Source organism: Vigna radiata, chromosome 8, assembly GCF_000741045.1.
Source record: "Vigna radiata var. radiata cultivar VC1973A chromosome 8, Vradiata_ver6, whole genome shotgun sequence".
Lineage (NCBI taxonomy): Eukaryota > Viridiplantae > Streptophyta > Magnoliopsida > Fabales > Fabaceae > Vigna > Vigna radiata.
Genome location: NC_028358.1, coordinates 8,377,070 through 8,398,879, shown reverse-complemented (window position 1 = coordinate 8,398,879; position 21,810 = coordinate 8,377,070). Strand labels below are relative to the sequence as shown.

The 21,810-nt window shown below is 32.2% G+C and overlaps 1 protein-coding gene across 3 annotated transcripts; it reads right to left on the bottom strand.

Moving 5' to 3' along the window:
• Positions 1-7,646: 7,646 nt before the first annotated feature.
• Positions 7,647-14,581, bottom strand: LOC106772312 (RNA polymerase II C-terminal domain phosphatase-like 2). Of its 3 annotated transcripts, XR_001376572.2 has the most exons (17): positions 14,032-14,581; positions 13,470-13,940; positions 12,295-12,505; positions 11,981-12,138; positions 11,822-11,892; positions 11,637-11,742; positions 11,423-11,503; positions 11,098-11,239; positions 10,627-11,003; positions 10,470-10,527; positions 10,142-10,272; positions 10,013-10,066; positions 9,654-9,750; positions 8,905-9,065; positions 8,663-8,758; positions 8,245-8,321; positions 7,938-8,003 (listed from the first exon to the last, which is right to left on the bottom strand). XR_001376572.2 is itself a non-coding variant. In XM_014658664.2 (16 exons), exons 1-16 carry the CDS (start codon positions 14,302-14,304, stop codon positions 7,964-7,966), a joined length of 2,508 nt encoding a protein of 835 aa, XP_014514150.1. In that variant the 5' UTR covers positions 14,305-14,581; the 3' UTR covers positions 7,647-7,963. The 3 variants fall into 3 exon arrangements, 2 of the variants coding, with proteins under 2 accessions (XP_014514150.1, XP_014514152.1); XM_014658664.2 differs by lacking the exon at positions 8,663-8,758 and having other exon boundaries at positions 7,647-8,003; XM_014658666.2 differs by lacking the exon at positions 8,663-8,758 and having other exon boundaries at positions 7,647-8,003; positions 10,470-10,503.
• Positions 14,582-21,810: the final 7,229 nt, after the last annotated feature.

Sequence of the window (21,810 nt, the reverse complement as noted above, 5' to 3'; positions counted from 1 at the left end):
TATATATATATATATATATATATATATATATATATAAAATCTTCTAATCATGATAACTAAAATATTTAAAACAAAGAATTAACTGAAAGAAGAATTTTAGTCTATTCATAAAATTTAAATGAACTTGTTTTATTATTTACAGAATTATTAAAATTGGTTAAAATTCGTAAACCAATTCAATTCATCACATGTTTGAATTGGATTAAGTAAAAAAATTTACAAATTTTAATACAAACCAAAAATGGATTCGATTAATTAAGAATATAATTTATTTGAATTGAGCAAATGATTAATCAAGTTGACTCACTAATCCAGATAGAAAATTAAAAAAAAAAAAACTCACCTTACTATTAACTTAAGAGTCTGGCCCAATATACAAATAAATTATTTTTTTTATTTTGGGGAAAATATGCTCACATTTATGAGAGTTTATTCACTTTCTACCTTCTCATTAGTTATTTTCTTTTCCTATAATTTAGATTTTGTTTAAAATTGTGAGTTAATATTTGCAATGAATGATTTATTTATTGTCTAATGTAAAAACTTAGAAAAAGACATTTTAGAAGTGATAATAGTTTTAAAATAGTATTATTTTAATATTAAAATGTTTTAATATAAATAGTTTATTATGAATAAATTTAATTATTTTAAAACATATAATCTCTTTATAAATTATTTTTCTAGAAATCTCTCTAAGATTTCTTTTTATATGCTCGTCTGATTAAATAACTGAGACTGTATGATTGATCATTGCGGCGAGCTTTTCAATTTGTACCGATTAGTTTCTCCGTTCACGTAAGTTAGTTTTCAGCCCATTTTCCTCATCTTCTCTATTTCGCCTGGTTGCATGTGAGATTTTTTCTACTTACATGTCTTCTTGTGTTGTGTTTCTTGAATTTCTGCTTATCAATGTTTTTGTCGACATAGTCAGTTCGTTTTGATGTTGTTTCTAGGTGTAGAAAGGAATAATTTGTGAGTTATGAGACATTTTGGCTCTGTGAGGCTTATTGAGCAACCTTGCCAGTGTAAGAAAAGCTAATTGCTTTAATGTGTGTGAGTTTGGGAAATATGATGTTTTCGCATGTTGATTGAATCTAGTTAATGTGTATGCTTGAATTGAATTGTATGATTTTGAGAATTTATTCATATTTAATTGTTGCTTGGGTTTGTGTGATTGAGAAAATTAAGGGTATGAGCAAATATGTATAAGTTTTTACGTGTAAAATTGTTTTAAACCAACCTATTGAGAAAGGAGTAACAATTTGAACAATTGATGAGGTCCAAGTTCACTTAAAATCAGAAAATGTGTTTGCTATCAACTGATATAGCATTGAGCAGTGTTATATTGGCGTTGAACGCCAACTTCGTCTGGGAGAAATTTAGCTTAGGACGCTAAGTGCTAGAAAGTGTCACTAAGCATCCATTTTGTGAATGGTTTGGCGTGAAGTGACAGTAGGGCATCATTGAGCGACATTTTTTTGTACTACAAGTCTGGAGCATTTTAGTTCTAGGATGCTAAGCATCAAAAAGTGTCATTGAGCTCCCATTTTCGCGAGAAGAATGGCATTAAGCATCAGGACTGACATTGAGCGTCACCTTTTGCGAAAGGTTTGGTGTTGATCACCACCTTCGAGCGCCAGTTTGTATATTGGATTTGTTTTCATATTCGGTTGTTTGAGACCAATTTAAATGGACTTTATGTATGTTTGTGAATAGCATAGTGTTTTTATTTAGATGATGATATTGTCTTGAATTTGTGTGGTGATGATTGTTGAAGGAATTTTAAGGAGAAATTTTGTGATATTATTGTTAGTATATACATTGACATTTAGGGGTTAGTAAGGAGATATCCTAATATTATACTAACCATTCAACTCGTATAAAGAGGAAGGTGGGGAGAAAGAATGGTAGAATGTCCTAGCCATTGGACTGTTAAGATCTTAGGCATGAAGGGAACTAACTTTGCAAGTGTAAAGCGATAACCCCTATGTTTATAACTCTACAAAGTATTATTACTACTGCAAGTGCACACCTATAATAAAGTCCAATATCAAAGGCATGAACTCTAGTATTAACTATTTGTGTGAATATTTGACTTGTATGTCTATGCATGTTTAATTTATATACTAGCTTATGTGTCATTTATTTGGGTGTTTGTTTATTTATTTCTTTTGCGATGATCATTTCATCGTGTGAGTAAATGAGGGGTATGCGTTAATGCACATATAGTGAAAGATAATGATGACACATAGTAGTTTTTTTCAATTTGTAATAATTATTTTAGATTTAAATCTCTTTTTGGTCCCTAAGTTATAAGCGGATGTTCAGTTTAGTCTCCGTTTTTAAAAATGTAAATATTTGGTCCCTAAGTTATAAAAAATGTATCAAACGAGTCCTTTTTTTACTTGAAATACTGTTTTTGGTTGTCTCTTAACAACTATTACATCTTTAGATTGCTCTTATTTGTTTCTTAATAATAACAACACTTTAGATTGCTCTTTGTACTTTGACCATGAACATCAAAAAAGGACACATTTGATACATTTTTTATAACTTAGGAATCAAAGGTTTACATTTTTTAAAAGCGGGGACTAAACTGAACATCGGCTCATAACTTAAGGACCAAAAAGAGGTTTAAACCATTATTTTATATAGAAGTTTTCTAAAATTCTAAGTCGTTTTATATACATTTTATTTTTGTAATTATTTATCTTTTAAAGACAGTTGTATTAATCATATATATATATATATATATATATATATATATATATATATATATATATATATATATATATATATATATATATATATGTATGTATGGAGTTTGCTAATTTATGTAAGGTTTTTTTTCAGTTAGTACGTTTTAGCAAAGTTTACCAAGTTTTAATAGACAAAAAAATCTCCACAAAGAAAAACATACTTTAAATCCAAGGATGTTTTAATAATTTTAATATTTAATTTAAAATAAAATAAATAAATAAAAGGTAGTTATTAATAATCCATACTTTATAATTATTATCTCATGTATTAGTTGTTTTAAAAAAAGTAAAAAGTATTTATTTATCATCATCACTTTATAGTTGATGTCACCACTATTAGTTGTTTTTTAAATAATGAGTGGATCATTAATATCATTTACAACATTTTGGTAACAAATTTTTTTGCAATTTTTTCTTTATTTTTAATAACATATTTTTATTTAAAAATAATGGTTATTATTTCATGAATATCTGCCAAAATATTTTTTAATAACTTTAACATGAAATAATAACCATTATTTTTAATGAAAAAAGTATGTTATTAAAATTATAAGTAAAATTTGCAAAAGAAATTTATTACCTTATCAACGACTATAAAATCATGAATGACAATAAATAATTACTTTTTATTTTTTATTTTAAATTAAATTTAAAATAATTAAAATACTTTTGAGTTTATAATATGTTGATACATTTTACTAAAAATGTAAAAAACCTTACATATATATATATATATATATATATATATATATATATATATATATATTTATTTATTTATTTATTTATCTATTTATTTTAAAACAATCTATTTTATTTTACTAATCCTAGTGTTTTATTTTTTATAAATTATAAAGATTAAATATATGTTTCGATCTTCGTATTTGTATTCAATTTTCAGGTCCTTATGTTTTTTTTTATCCTAATTGAATCCAAATATTTATTAATTTAAGCCAATTAAATCTTTTCCGTTAGTTTTGGACTGACGACGTGGATACAGACACTATTAACTCCTTTATACTCATTCAATTTCGTGGAAATCTGTAAATAAAATTTGTATTTTAAATTTGTTTGGGTAAAAATGCAAACTTAATTAATTCCTTCTTCCTAGTCAAGGCCACCGTCATCGTCGATCCTTTAGGCCTTATTCCGGCAACCGTATCACCATCGTTCTTTGCAGTCAGAGGTAGTCGGTCCCGTGTTTCTCTCCCCTGTTCATAGAAATGCTAGCAATATCACAGAAATGCAATCGAACCAAGTACTTGTACCCTCCAACAACAGGAAACACCCAAGTCATATTAACATATTAACACTAGGAACATAATCATTCTTACTCCTTATCAACCTAGCACTGTTATAGACATTATCAGGCCCAACCTCACGACTAGCCCCACCAAAATGCCTTAAAGGCGCAATCTTGAAGAATGGCATCAAGGGTCCGGGATGACATTGCAGTGTCAGGTGGGAGCTGAGCGATTGAAAGTGGCAGAGAAAGAAGTAATGGCAACAATGAGAACAAAAAAATGGTTCCAACCCTCATCAAGATCTCATTCGTTCAGTCAAAATCAAATTAAAACCACCAATATCTAACACTGAAAGAAACAGCTAGAGACTCAGACACACAAAGAATGCAACACAGAGACAGAAAATAGAGAGAGAAAGAGAGAGACTTTACCGTTTAAAGCAAGGTGAGCAAAAAGTGTTGACCATTCTATTCATGCAATCTGCAGATACCAACGACGAAAGGAAAAACGGCAGAAACCCCACCCCCCCAAGAACTAAAAATCAGATCTTTCATGGGACCAAGTGACGTGATGAGGTGGGCTGTAGGGAAAATCTTGAAATTGTCGTCAAAGATTCAGTCTGGGGTTTCAGATTCAAGGAACTACCAAACGGGCACGGCCTTATTTATCCCATTCCAGAATCTGGTCGAAGAACAAAAATGGTGGGGAGGGAGAGAGAGAAAATGGGTTGAGGAAAGAAAGAAAATTAACAAATTGCAAAAATATCAAGAATCAGTATATGTAAGAAGGAGAAGCTTTTCCGTTTGAGATTGGGAACACTGATGTACATGTTAATGTGCTACTGCATGCAAATTCCTTCTTCTACAGTTCTGTTCTGTTGTGTTGTATTGTGTTTCATGGAACCCTAATTTGCCAATTTTAGAGTTTACTTGGATTGTTTTTGTTTATCTATATTTTTATCCAATCAAAATCAAAACAGTCTTTTAATACCTCATTTAAAATATAAATTTTAAATACAGATTTCCACGTAACTGAATGAGTATAAATGAGTTAATAATGTCTGCATCCACATCATTTATAAACGGTGTCAGTTCAAAACTAACGGAAAGGGCTTAATTGGCTTAAATTAAAAAATATTTGGATTCATTTGAGACAAAAAAAACATGAGGACCTAATTGAAAATTGAGCACAAATATGAGGATCAAAACATATATTTAACAAATTATAAACTACTAAATATGGAAAGTTACATCTAAAATGAGAAAAAAAAAATTTAAAATAAATTTGAACTTTTTGAATTTTGGTTACAAGAAAAAATAATTATAACTTTTTAATTAAATTAATCCATTCTTTTAATCAACAAATCTGTGATGAACATGATCAAAATCAAATTTTTTTAAGGGTTAAATATGTTTTTAGTCCTTAAACTTTTAGTGAAAATTGGAATTAGTCTCTCTTCAAAACTTTAGCCTAATTTAGTCTCTCAACTTTAGAAATGTATGGATTTAGTCCTTTTAACTAAATTTTGTTAGGTTTATTTAATGTTTTAAGCCGGTTTCATGATAATATTTGGGTTGTTTACACTGTATCAGATATTTTTGCTTCAATGTTAACTAAGAAACATGTTTGAAACATCAAATAAAGTTAATAAAATTTGGTTCAAAGGAGTAAATTCATACATTTTTAAAGTTGGGAGACTAAATTAGGGAAAAATTTTGAAGAAGGACTAATTCCAATTTTCACTAAAAGTTAAGGGACCAAAAATATATTTAACCCTTTTTTGAACTCACTAAATTAATGAGAGTGAACTAATTCGCTAAATGACTAGCTTACCAAAGGGTGTTGCTCCCTGCACCTCTCCAAGTGGGACCTATCCCCACTATTTTAATTTATTTCAAAAATATTCTACACCTCTCCACTATTTTCTTTTATTCCAAAAATACCATTCACCTCCCCACTATCCTTAACAATCTTTCTCTTTCTCTCTCTATATTAATGGGGGAGCATTTACATGACTCATTAATGGAACATTTATATGACTCAAATTTCAACTTGTGATATATTTTCTTAAATAAGTTTGATTTAATCTTATTTTTGCGGTTGAATATATTTTTTTCTTTTCAAATTACTTAATAAATAGTAAAATTTTGTTCTAAATTTCTAGAAAAATGTTTATATATATGTGTGTTTTCTTTACATATAATATCTATAATTTTTAACATTATATTATGTTTTAACTCACCGACATGTTTGACTCAAATAACATGAATAAAATATTTAATATATTAGATAAATAATATAAAAATATTATTAAATACTTAAAATATAAAAAAAAATTATTTGTTAAAGATTTAAAATTTATTTAGTTCTTTCATCATTATAAAGTTAATATATAATAATAATAATAATAATAATAATAATACATCCTTATTTACTATTAATATTATTATGTTTATTATTTTGTATTTGCATCTAACTCTTAATCTTGAAAAATGGAAATAGTGAAAGTACTAATATTAAAATTTTCTTTGAATTTTATGTTAAAAATTATAGATATTATATTAAAAAAAAACACACACATATATATAAACATTTTTCTAGAAATTTAGAATAAAATTTTACCATTTATTAAGTAATTTGAAAAGAAAAATATATATTCAACCGCAAAATAAAATTGAATCAAACTTATAAAAGAATTTGAGTCATATAAATGTTTCATTAATGAATCATTTAAATGCTCCATTAATGTAGAGAAAGAAAGAAAAAGATGATTAAAGATAGTGGGAAGGTATAGAATATTTTTGAAATAAAAGAAAGTAATAGAGAGATGTAGAATATTTTTGAAATAAATTAAAATAGTAGGGATATACATATCCCACTTAGGGAGGTAGAGGGAACAACCCCCTTCCTAAATCATACTTGGGGAGGTAGAGGAACAACACCCCTTACTAAATCATGATAAAACGTACTAGGCCATATGGCCCATTTTGAAATCTTTTTACATCATACTAATAACTCAAACCTTTTTTTAACTTTCTTTTATATAATGCTCTTTTTAGATAGTTATCTCATCATTAATTTTATTATTGACTAATATCCAAGAAAAAAAAAAGACTCTATCTCCACCTCCGGCAAATTTCCCCTCCCAGACATGATTATAATTACTTTCTACCCTCTCTTCTACCTAAAATTACTCATTCAATATATTTTTTTGTAACATTTTACATTATGCACAACCGACACATCAAAGTTCACTCCAGAAATTTAAAAATTGATTCTCTTTGAATGCCAATTTTTACCACATCCGATAAAAATCAAATTTAAGGACTTCTCATTGTTTTTACTTCTAAGTTAAAACATATTTTATACCCTAATTCATTATAAACTCGCCCAGATATTCAGAGAAATATTTACATTTTGAACATTTTAAAAGAAAAGAATTTGACAAGGATAATTTTAAATTGGTCAAACAACCCAAAGTAGCTCGCCTAGCAATACAAAATGTTTGAGCTTGTGAAAGAGACACTGAAACTCTTAACCGATTACTAGTCACATAATGAACCCAAAAGATCATACGAATATCTCATGATACTAATTACAGTGACTACTAAAAATATTAATCAGTCAAATCAGAAGACACCAATGCTTAAGAAAAGCCGATTAGTGACAAAGTAGAAATGATTTTCTTGTAATTAATATTCCAACTAATATTGAAAAAGAGGCTACACAAACATTCTGTAAATGAGGAAAATAGTAGGGCAAAGCCAAAAAAAATGCCCTTCTCTATAACAGAATTTAGCCAAGGAAAATTTACCTTAGCATATCTACAACCGCTATGCCATAGATATTACAGGAGCAAATTACATCAAAACCTTTTCGCGTACAAAATGATAATGTGCCGTCCTGAGAACTCAAAAGGCCCATTTCTAGTTGCTTCACTGACGGGTTTATCTTCCAACATTTTCATTCCTTCAATCGTTTATTGGAAACTGAATGAGACATTCTGGAAGCAAACAAAGAAAACTAAGCATGGACACCCCTTACGATTTGAAATACTCACTCCTAAAAAGCAAGTTTCAGGAGTCAAATTTCATTAAGTTTAGATATGGATCCTAATAAGTTTTTGACGGGCAGTCATAAAGACACCATTACAGGAACATTGAGAGGGAAAACATGAGATATAAGAGATCAAAACCAACAATTATTGCTTTCACCCTTTCAGATAAAATCTTATTTTATGTTACCTCGGGGAGCTTATACGCTTTTCCATTTGTTGATTAATGGCATTAGGTGTACTCGATCTAGTCTCAGCATCCGAAGCCTGAAAATCATAGTGAATTGACACAAAGAATTAAATCCACGTGAGAAGTTAGGAAATCCACACAGCGCCTGAAAATCCAGAAAACAACCTAGTTCAAGTACTATCAACGGTACCAATTATTTGTGTCTGTACAAATTCCATGTGTCAACCCTTAGACCAACTGTTAAGGAACTAATTAAACCAGTAACAAACTTATGGAAAAAGTAATTGATTACTTGTTTTCCAACTGAACTGAAAGGCAATAATGAGAGAGACAAGCAATAGCAACAATAGGGTTGAAATGATATAAGGGTGTACTTGGATAATGGGTAGATACCAGAGGCTAACCACCAAACCATTACCTTTTAAGCCGGAACTTAAGAAGCCTGTCTAAGACAGCAGTACCAGACATGAAGCCAGTTCACTCCCCATTCAGTGATTTAGCCTTCACATTGATGCTACACAATTCCATAAACGATGTGATTTCTCTAAGCAACCACTTTCATCTGGAATTTCTAGTCCACATACCCCCCTTATCCAAGCATCACCTATTTCCTTAAATAAACAAGTCAAATCAACTACTAAAAACATTAAGAAAACCCACCTCAGAAACATTTTCTCTGGGCACTCCATCTTCTGTTTGCAGTTCATTGGATTCAGGATTGACCACATCCCACAAGAAACCATTGTCACGTCCAAGAGAAAGCTTGTCAAATTCTCTATCAACGACTCTACACTGAGGCTCCACATGCGCCACATACTTCTCTGTAATTCCATACAGCAGAAAAAGAATTCAAAACTTACTATAGTTCAAACAAAGGTTCAAAAAGTTAGTTAGACTTGTAACAATGACTTAGCATGATGCATCCACCAGTGTCATGCAGAGAATAAAGTACCATAAAATATTTACCTCTTTGATCAAGTATGCTGATATTTTCTACCCTAAGAGTTAACATATACTGAACATTGGGTACTACAAGATATTCTTGAACTCACTCCCAATTGTTCAATTTCCTTCAATAATCACAATGTTTGCAATTTTAACAAACCATCAAAAATAAAGAACCTCGGAACAATTTTACAGGTATGCATAGTTGATGGAGTGCAAGGGCAGATTCAAATACTTGCTGCCAAGCAACAAGTAAATGTTATCACTAACCAAAAAGCAAAGAAAATCTCCATAGATCCCCGTATACATGACAAGCAATGATGTGACACAGGATGCAGCAACAATAACTAAACCATCAGCCTGTATTATTAGTATATCCCTATATTCCAATAAGTTTTAAACATAAACTACAAGAAACAACAAAATCAGAATACACTTTTGGAATTGACTTGAACAGTGCTTACCTGCTAAGCTTCGAAGGGCATTCTCAGCAGCTTGTTGCTGAGCATCCTTCCTCGTCCTACCCATGCCAACACCTATTTTCTCACCGGTAAATAGTACCTAAAACCAGTCACAAGACAAATTTAAAACACAGGCTACGAATCACTTAAAACAGAGAAGACTGTAAATACTTCAGACCATGGGTAACAAATAGCCATATAACAAATTCCAGTTTAAAAACACTGATCAACTACTGCATATAATTTAGTATGACACAACTCATAGTACATATGTAAACAGTACTGCAATTAAGAATAATTGTTCACCTGATATGCATACACAGGCATAGCAAAAAAAAGACTAGAAAGGAAATTTCACTGACCTCAACGGAAAACTGCAAGTCTTTGCTGGTGCTTAGAATGGACTTAAATTCAACCTATAAATGAAAACATCAAAATGCAATTCAAGAAAGACAGAAATTGATCTGATAGGTGAACAAGCCATGCACAACCTTCGAGTTACACCGCCTTCCAATTTCCTGCAGCACTTGAATGGATAGAGGTGGTAATAAGTTCAATTTCCCAACTTCATTTTGAAGATCTTTACAATTAGAAGATGCATGATTCTGAGATATCCCATCCTCTGCAGAATGTTGGGTCAATAACACAACACAGAAAACAGAAATTATTATAGGCAAATAAAATGTAAATGAGAGGCCCAGAAACTAGCTTGTCCATAGTATCGGGTCAATTTTCACACACTACTTCATCATACATATAAGAGTATCAAATACAACTTAAAGGCTTAAAATCAGAATATATTATGAAAATAAACTTTACCTGATAGCAGAGGCTTAGATGGAGCATTCTGCCTCTGCAAATCAGAAACAGAAGTTGCCTACATATAAGCCATATCTCAAATCAGGAAATTTTACAGTATTCCAAGAACACTTAAACCAGTAAAAAAATAGGAGGCAACAAATGTTTGCGGACAAACCTCTTCAGTCTTAAGTTGCAATGCTTGTTGATGCCCGACATTGGGAGGTGAACCTACGACACTATGAGAAAATGGTTTCAGTTGAGCCTGATGCTTTTCGGACTTTATTACATTAGATTCTTTACCAGATGCTATAGACCAATTATTTGTCTGAGTTCTGCTGGTAATATCATCTTCTACCAACCCACCTCCAAATGGCTGCGGTGTTAAAGATGTTGATGCTTGATTGGGTGGCCTTGATATCAGAGGAGGTTCAGCTGAAACTTGACCTCTTATATCTGGACCATGTCTCATGCCTAGAACACCTTTTCGCATGTCATAATCACGATCAACAGAGCTGCCTTCGTGCTTGACTGGAGGTCCAAGCAAACCCGGTTCTGAAACAAGGTTGGTAAAGATAAAACATTAAAAGAAAGCATATATTTTCGAGTGTACAATGCAGAAATCCTAATAGCATGCGATGCTCCATACTCAATGACGGAATCAGTATTCTTGAAGATCCAGGGCCACTGACACCTGAAATAATACCAGCAGTTGGCTGAGAGGGTTCATGTCTAAACTCAACACTGTTGGCCATGGGTTGGGCAACTAAGTCAACAGGAAATTTATCACCCTGAAAAGAACAATATAATAAATGAAGGGACAGTTATTGTAGTATCTACAAATGTTCCATGCACGTAAATACCAACATTCCTCACACAGACAAGAAACCCCTACCAAGTTTTACTAGAAAGTCTGAGAAAACACTTCTCTAACATAGATCAGAAATAATACATCGAAAACCAAGGAAACTTACAGGTTGGCTTAACCTCCGTTCAACTTCTGCACCATTGATTCCTTCACTGAGTGGGGCATTAGTATTACCATTTGGCATATCCTGTCATCCAGTGAACATGGTGATATTAGAGCAACAAATAAATAAGCATCTTCAACAGCAATATAATGGCACATCTTCCTAGATGGCTAGTTATCATCAATAAACTAGAAAAACATATCTTCCAGTGTAATACCTCCGACATCAAGTAGTTGCTCACATCTGGAGGATGAGGTAAAATTCCAATATCATCTTCAAAGAAGATTTCAGCAATTCTTTGTAATAAACTCTCATCAAACTCTCTGAGAATATGGGAAAGTAATTATTAGTCATGGTGGGAAGTTTATTTGAGCTAACGAAACTAAATATCATATAACTTACTTGAAAAAACAACCTCTGACATTGCATGCAACATTTCTCGCTACACAAAGGACTGGGACAGCATTGGCCGTCTAATAAAATAAATACTAGAGTTAAAGTCTCTACTATGAACACTCAGAAGAAAACAAAATTTTTTGCAATAATTAAATAAAACTGCACCTCTGCTTGAGGAGCGTAATAAGGAGTAAAGGCAGGAACAACATGAACCCTAGGTTGGTCCTTGTCTTCCCAAACCTTTGACCGGTCATCAATTACCATTGCCATTTTGGGATGGCACATGCCATCCTGGAAAACATTTGGCAGAGATTTCCGAGAGCCTGAAAATTGCACAAAAAGAAAATGAATTGCAGTCAAGAAGAAATTAGCCACAATAAGAACCCACAACAGGACATAATAAAGAAAAAACGAGGTTGTGCAATTTGTATTTGCACAGAAAGTTCAAATAGATAGGAACAAAAAAGAATCATACTTACCTGATTTGACACAAATGACACGTTCAAGGATTTGCTTTGGACCTATAAGATGAGCCTCAGGATCAAGAAGCCTCCACATTTCCAAAGCATAATCCCTTTCAGCCATAGTACAAACATATACTTCAAACCGCTTGCGTCCTTTCGCAGTTAAATAGCATCTTAGATCCTCCCATGCTGGTCGTAATCTCACTAATACACTAGTATCACGAATCTGTAAAAAAAATCAACATAAAAAGTCCTTACATATCAAAAGGCTTCCACACAGAAATACACCAATTAAGTGTAATCAATAACTACACCACATGCTTACAAATTCAGATGAAAAAAAATTTCAAGTTTGCATTTTGTTTATTTTCTACGTAAAGAGATATGACGAAGATGAATTAGAATGCTTAACTACAACAAAATTAAACAAAGTCAATCCACTACGAAACCCAAAAGCCTTCCCAAGTACATCGATAGCATATACATCAATAACAAGGATAAGCATATGCAGGAATCAGTAGCCACCAAGCAATTTAATCAATAATAGAAATCTAGAATTAAGACTTAATGCAATGTTATTTGCCACTCAGCAATTTAGCTCGTAACTTGTTTTTGTAACTCAACTAATAATTTGAAGTTACAATTTTCACTGGCAAGCAAAAACAAATAAGCAAAAGCTGAAACTGTAAATAAGAAGGAATCAACAACACAAAACATTAAACCATAATAACTCTTTAATGGCCCATCATCCAAAATACGAGATTAAAGAAAGCAAAATATATCACATATCAATAAAACACAAAATATTGTCATTCTTTGTCTCTCCCACTTATTGGTAATAAAACATTCCCAGTTCCGCCAAAAACTACCGAGCAAAACTCTACTCTTCTAACCCAAATCTCTGAAAGCATTCATTTACATGAGTAAAGCAGTAATGAAGTAGATGAATATGTAAAGCGGTTGAAAACCTATGCTCTCATTAAACTTCACCTATTAAAAAAAAAACAAACTTAAACCCTAAAATCCCCATCGAGAAATCTCCAACCACCACTCAACTCGCCATAAAAAATAACCCCAAAACTCAAACACCAGAAAACTAACAACAACTAAAACCAAACACAGACAAAGTTCTCACTGAGCAACTAAAGTCACAAAAGTCGCAGCCAATTAATAACCATAAAGTCACAAACCTCAGGATTGATGCGTGTGAGTACAATATTCCTATCTTGCAGCCTAACAACCGGACGAATCAGTTTCTCGTGGCTACCGGAATGCGGCGACACCTCCTCCATCTGAACCTTATATACCTTCCCGTTATCCACCACGCAATCGCTCTCCGCAAACTGCTTCAGCAGCAACCGGTCCTCCAGGTAGCGCTTAAGTTCCGCGGACATCCCCTGCACCCGCAACGGGTCGATCTCGCGCGAAAGCCAACTCCTCAGGGCTTCAATTCTATCCTCAAACGACTTCATCGTGTTCGCAACGATGAGTGTCTCGTCCAAATCGAACACAATCGCCAGACACCTCAGGTTAAGCATCCCCAAACACGCATCGTAGAGTCCTACAGGAACAGCGAAGCACCAGAAGCAGGGGAACTTCTTCCTTTTGCTCGGCATCGAAACAAGGTGAATCTCCTCGTTGTTCACCAGCACTACCGCCGTCTAAAACGCACCGCTTTGTCAGAAACACTAAAATTGCAGAAAATAAAAGCTTTATTTACTCATTTCGCGCATTTAATTTATTGATTTTAACCTTCATTTCGTAGAAGCAACTGGCGTGGATGGAGATTAGTTCCTTTTGCTCTGCAGCGACTGAGGAATCGAGCTTGCAATGGACGTTGAATGCGGCAATGGTTTGAAGGATCGACAGCGGAGGGCAGCGCTCGCTCTTGGCGCTGAAGTGGTGGATGCGAATCTCGTTGTTGGGGAAGCGGAAGTTGTGAAACGGCGTAGTTGGAAAAACATCAAGTTCGCCAACGTGCTTGTCGCCATCGTAGACCTCATGTTTGAAACCTAAACGACTCATCACTCACGCGCAAAAACGCTCCCGAGTATCGGAAACGGAAACGACGGCAGTGGAGACTAAAACGCAAGACGGAGAGAAGAATGCTCAGGAGACGAGAGTTTCTCGCAGATTCGCGAATGCCGTTTTCCTCTTTCGTTGTTTGGTTCTTCCAATCATCGAAGATACTCTTGCAGAGTCACAAACACTACCTCTCTCTCTCTATTACAGTCTCTGAGACTCGGAGCATTTTCTCACTCTCTCTCTCTTGTTTCTCTCTCTAGCCTGTGTTTTCAAACTATCACAAGGCTTCCATATATATAGGCCCAAAAGAAGGGGTTCGGTTGAACAGGAAACGTGGATGTTGTGTGAGATTACGCATATGCCCTGATTCGCTTCCTGGGTGATGTTAAGGTTACACGGGTGGGGACAAATGATGAGACCCTCTGGGACACGTTGAACTACCATCCACTGTTGATCGCACAAAGAAGTGGGTCATGTATGGTACTATTTATAACCTCATTATACATTATCTTCTCTTTCAAAAAGAAATTTTAAATGAATCTCTTCATTTTTATTTCTTCATGAGTGTATACTCCATAGGCTACTTGAAAACATAAAATTTTTAATGTAAAAGGACATCTTGGTTATAAAAGTTTATGGCACTGTCATGTTATGAACAGTTTCATTTAAGTTTCTAATTCTTTTTGTTTAAATCTGTAAATTTAACAATTTATTTTAATTGTCAAATACATTTTAATATTACCACTTAAATAACAGTTTTCCCGCTGACAAAAAAAAAAATGTTAGATAACACTTTAAATATAATTAATATATTAAATTAACGAATTTCACTAAATTTAAGTTTATTGTTTTCGAACATTAAAACATTTTTGTGCACTGATTTATTTTTCTGATTACTTTGTCTTATTTAATTTTAAATAGGTGGGTTGGTAACTATTTCTCCAAAATTTCAAATACAAAAAAAGTAATCATTTTGAATTAAGAAAGTTGGTTAATATTTCGAGTGTCTTAACATACAAAATTTATGGTTTTCAATGATATACCAATTGTTTTTATAAGTATCTTTAATTAATGGCTAAAATTCCTTTTTCTCCTTTAAATCTTATAAAAAATTTAATTAAACCCTAAATTTTTATTTGATTCAATTTATTATTTTACTTTTTGAAAATATTTATTTAGATATTTAATGTTAGATTAATATTATATTTTTGTTAAATATTATATATAAATCATTCTATCTAAAAATTAAAATTAAGTTAAATATTTAGATTTCTAAAATTGAATAGTTTGATGTAAAATTCTAAGCAGAAATCTAACAAAAAAATAAAATAATTAAACCATTTTGAAAACTTAAAAGATTAAATTAAACCAAATAAAAATTAAAAATCTAATTAAATTTTTCGTAATCATTACGACTAAAAAAATGATTTTAACCTTAAATTAATTTATATATTTTTATCAAATATAATGAATATTTAAAACAAATAGATAAAGTTTTGTTCTTTATTACTTAATATTAGTATTTCAGGATATTAAAATCATAAGAGCTATTCTTTTTTAATTTCGTATTCTCGTCCTATATTTTTATAATTATTTTAATAATCTTCTTAAAATCTACAAAATATGTGTATACTTTCAGAAAGAATTTTCGATTAAGATTGTGTTTGAAAATTTAAAACCAAAACCCTACACCTCCCCTCTCCCTAAAAGCATCACTTATCTCGTGTCTTCAAAAAGGAAGTACCAAAACCCTCCCTCATCCATCATCATGTGAGTTTGTCGTCCTTTGTGGATGTATTTCATCTGGTGCAACTCTCTGGATTTGTGGCCTCTACTGTGACCTCGTTTATGCATTTCGAAGTCGTCCCTCACCATTTGTGGGTTGCAGTCATCTGTCGTAGGGTCTTTGTCGTTTTTCGCAGTGTTGGTCGTCGTTAATCAATCGCCTTCGTGCTGGTGGTATAGTGGTGTTTGGATCTCTTCTCTACAGCTTTGATTTTTGCAGTAAAGGTTGATCTATCTTTCTCTACTCCTATCCATTACCGTTTCCATTTTAATGTTGTTGTATGTATCTATGGATTGCAGTAGAAATTGGATTGAAGTATCATGATTAAACCATAGAAATTGGATCGCATGTTATCTATTTGAATCTCTGTGAATTTGTAGTTTAATGACATGAATGGAGGCTTAGAGGCCTTAACCGAACTTCAGAATTCGATTAAAAGTTTTTAACATATTATAATTTAAACTCAACATATTTATTTATTAATATATATATATATATATATATATATAGTATTTATATTTGTTATGTTTTATATATATATATATATATATATATATATATATATATATATATATATATATATAAAAGTACATAATATATATAAAAAAACAAATCAAATATGAAATAAATAAAAAACACATAACAACACATAAAAAAAAAATACATATAAACACATAACATACAAAGAATTAAAACAATATAACAATATAATCGAAACTTGAATTGTCGTTGACCGTGAATTTTGAAGTTCGATTATAACCTTGTTAACATTCAGACATTGGTTAAGGCCTGCTTCAATTCAAACTATGGCAGCCCTCAACTGACGTTAGAACATCGATGATGCTATAACTAAATTTTGATGTTTGGTTAAGGTTTCTAACTTAAAACTTACCTCCAATGAAGTCTTCTGAGTTGCAGCGGACAATACCACACATCGGAGACAACACCACCATCACCGGACCACCGAGACCACCACCAATAGCACACTGGGACCACCACCCCAACCACCAACCACCACAGGGACCACAAGCGACACAAAAAGAGACAAAAAAGAATAGAAAAAAACATAGAAAAACGAGTATGTTATAGTGTGTTTCCAAAATGTGGGGGTGTAGGTATACATACTTGAATTGATTCAATTGGTTGGTGAAAAAGGGAATAAATTAATGTCATCATTAACTTCCATTAATGCTACAAAATGATGCAAACTGAATGATATTAAGATAATTATGGGGGTGCTAGATGAGAATAAAGAAGTGCAGGAAAAAGAGCTCAAATCATGATAGCATCAATACTGCTATTATTCGTGATTCTCTTGTTATATCTAGTCCATCTCTAGATTCTCTACCTCCGTCAATCCTTTAGGTGTATAGTCGACGACAACATTCTCACTATTCATCGGATGACTCGCTTTTAGTACCTAATCCTCTGTCTCCGACAATTGAGTTTGAACTTCTAATTGTCCTCCATAAATGAATAAGTTCTACCTATAATCAATCTCTCCATTTCACTATTTTCAGTTACCATATATTATCTTAATCTTTTTATACTTATCTTTCCTTTATTTCTACTATGTTAATTCCAAAATCAGTAGATGATGTCTTAGCTTATCTTGGTTAGCATCAGGCCATGCTTGTTGAAATCAATGCTCGTCAAAATGGTGGAACTTGAGGGCTCCTCCTATTACCAAAGTTGCTACTTATGATACTATGGATCGTCTTAATGCTCGTTGTTTAGCTAAAGGTTACACACAAATTTTTGGTTTGGATTATGGTGATACTTTATTTCTAATGACAAAGATTGATTTTGTTTACTTATTTATAATCATAATTGCTCTTCAATAATGGTCTCTTTTCAACCTCATAGTCTGGTTTGGAAAATTTAGTAGTGTTGTTCAATAATTTGGTATGACTCGTAGTGAGGCAGATCATTCAGTCTTTTACCATCACTTAGGTGTTATGTCTATCTATTTAATAGTATATGTTGATGATATTGTTATATGATCACCATGGCATCTTCGAAATGAAACAACATATTTGTTACTACTTTTTAACCAAAGATCTTGACAAACTTGTATATTTCTTAGTATTATTATATCTCAAAAGAAGTATGCTTTGGATATTTTGGAGAAAATTGGTTAATGAATTCAAAGTCTATTGACACACCCATGGACCACAATACTAAACTCTTACCTGATCAGGGGAGCCCTTCTCAGATCCTGGGAAGAATAAAAGTTTGTTGAAAAATTGAACTATCTTACTGTTGACACTTCCCTTATAGTCAATATAATGAGTCCCCATTTTAATTCCCCATGTGCATATCATTAGATTAGGTTATTCATATATTAAAGTAATCGTACTAAAGTTGTCTATCATTCGAATGTTGATTGAGCATGATCTCTTTCTAACAAAAATATACTTTCAAATATTGTGTTTCCATTGGAGGTAACTTGGTTTCTTGGAAGAGCAAGAAGCAAAGTGTTGTGTCAAGATCTAGTGTAAAAGCAAAATATAAAGTTATGGTAAATTTATGAAAGTGTTTGGCTTCGACAATTACTTAAAGAGTTTTAATTAGGAGATGTCGCTTAAATGACGCTTATATCTGACCATCAGATTGCTCTTCATATTAGCTATAATCTTTCCTTTCATTAAAGGACCAAGCACATTGAGATTGACTACCATTTTATTCAAGAAAAGATTGTATTTTAAGACATTAAGACTGATTGTGTTAACTTAAGTGGTATTTTCACTATGTTTTTTTGAGGACCTAAAACTGATTATATTTGTAATAAGATTGGTACAAAGATTTATATGCACTAACTTAAGGAGTGTTAGATATTGTTATTTACAATATATTATGTTAGTTACAATATTGTATTTATTTAGGCTTAGCCCATATTTTTCTTTGTTATCTTTCATTATAAATATATTACTCTATGTGAATTTTCTACACAAGGTAAATTAACTCTATATTATTTTAACACTATTATCAACCATATTCCTTTTCTACGTAGAGCTTCTTTGAAAATTATGATGTTTTTAATCGAATTTTCCGAGATACCTTTGGTGTACAAATTATCTCTCATCTATCTTAATGTATTTTCCTTTCGTTTATTTTTTGTTTCCATAAAAACTTCCTTTCAATACTCATTTACTCTATACAAAATGAATTCCCTACTTGGGTTGCCATTAAGGGCGCATACATCCTTTTTAGTGTCAAATGAGATGAACCACGTCCTGTGAATCCACCTAAAATGGTCTTTATGTGTCTCTTGAGTGGGTGATCTTTACTTCTGCTCCTGCTCCGACTTTTGTGTCTAGATGATTCCCTCATCCAGTTGGTTTGATGGTTTGTTCTTTTAGGACTACATGTTAAGCTTCACTAACGAGGTGAATTTTTGTCCAAGTGGTCCTTATTCACGAATTGCCTAAGTGACCAACTCTAATGAGCTTTTCAATTTTATCTCTTAAGGTCGAACACCCTTCAGTAGTTTGGCCGAGGTTTCTGTAATAAAGGCAATGTTTGTTCCCGTTGGCATTGTGTGGGGTCAACTTCTTCTTAGGGCTAGATACTAAGTCAGCATTGAGTGTCTCTTCTAAAATTTTGGCTCAAACCACGCTTAGCGGGGTGTAATTGCTAAAGCGACTACCATTCAGTCATTCTTTGCCCTCAGATGATTTCATGTTCATCTCTTTCTTTTCTCCTTTTGGTGATTCCGCAAAAGTCCCTCATACCACTTGCATGTATTAGGTTGCTTTTTGTGTAAGCTCATTCATGCTTTCAATGTGCTTCACACATAAGTTGTCGATGATCAATCTCAATCATAACATCATGATTAGATGGTGCATGGCTACATATGAGTTGAGGTTTCAGATTTGCAAAAAGACCTTTCGAAACCTCTCTATGAAGGCTCACATGGACTCTTTTTTTCACCTGCCTAACATTGACCTGAGCGATTAATGTCAAGTGATGTAGTCGGCTTGTTGCGAACTTGGCTCCGAATTTCACTCGGATGGCCGCAAAATAATTTATGGAGTTGGCTAACAACATAGAAAACCAAGCTAGGGCTTCCCCATTGAGAGAGTTAAAGAGAACCCGACACCATATGGCGTCACTTGTAGTGTATAACGCCATTTGATTCATGAAGATTTGGATGTGTTTGTCTAATCTTTAGATCTGTCTGAGTTTGTAGGTCTGTCATACTTGTCAAACACTAGCATCCTCTAATTACCGGGCAAAGGGGTCTCCATGATCCTTATGACAAACAAAAATAGAACGACTATGTTAACGATTGCGATAAAGTGGTGTTTACTTGCACCAAAATTGTTCGCCTAGACTGTTTGGTCTAGCTCCTCCCGAGGTTGTTTAACTGGTCCTTGAAGAGTTGGGGTGGATGGCACAAGACCTTTACCACCCTTCTCTTGCCGAATGATTTCGTTATCAGTGCTCAGTGCTTTTATTTCTTCCTCATATTTCCTTTACATCTCATCCATTTGCCTCTGCATTCTGCTTATTATTTCCATTAGGTCTATCTAGTTGTTAACATGTTCCTCCGATGCTAAGTTGCTTACCATGTTTCTTACGATTACAATGTGAGTTTCTGATGTTTTCACTCGGTCCCACGATGGACGACAAATTGTTTCGGGTTCAAGACCAAACGTCCATTTAAAACAATTTTGCTATCGTTTACTCTTCAATTGTTCTCTCCTTGCTTGGATAATCTGTTTTCCAATCGATCAAATGTACCAATTAAAGATACTTTGATACATAAGTAAATTTAGATTCCATCAATTAAGTAATTAATATTGTAATAAATGTATCGTAAAAGTTCCAATAACCATATTTCGACCTGTATTTATAATTTTGTTCATGAAATTCTGAATAAAACTAATCTAATTATGACTCAATTTCGTTTAAACATAATTAGTAATATCTTTAAATTAACTAGATTGGTCATTACATTTCAATCTATATATGTTGATTGACACAATAAAAAAATGTTATCTACATTAAAAATGAAATAAATCAAACAAATAATATTCAAACGCACTATTTTAATTACTAATTTATAAAAAAAAATGGGTGGCCCTGCTTATATACGTAACATAAGGTATAACTAATTTTTAATTTTGGCATATAACATTCTTATTTTGATCCTTATTTTTGTAAACTATTTTGAATTTGATCCTAATACATGTAAAATTTTAATTTGGTCCCTTATATATACATATATTTAAACTAACCTACAATGATTAAATTAAAAGTATAAGTATTGAAGGTATATTAGATGTTGGGATTAAATCAAGAATATATTAACCTAATTTCCATGGTCAAACCCTAACAAACTAATAATCTCAACTTCAAACACTTCTTTTGTTTGTACAGTGTTAGGCACTTCTACTTATGTTGTTTGTTGCATTTAAAAGCCTAGGCCAACCATCCTAGACCTTTGGACAAAAATAAAATGCCAACTTCATCAATATCACATCAATGAGACAAATCAACATGTATTCACAAGCATTGTTCAAAGTCTGGTGGCTGAAACACAAAATTTTGTGTACTTCTTATTGCAATCTATCAAATACAACAAACATTTTTTTCTCCTAATTGGGTAATAAATGATAATATCTTACCAAATAGTAAAAAAAGATTAAATTTCTGAAATCAAGTAAAAAGAGTTAAATTGAGTGAAACGTGAGATAAATTTATATTATTAGTAA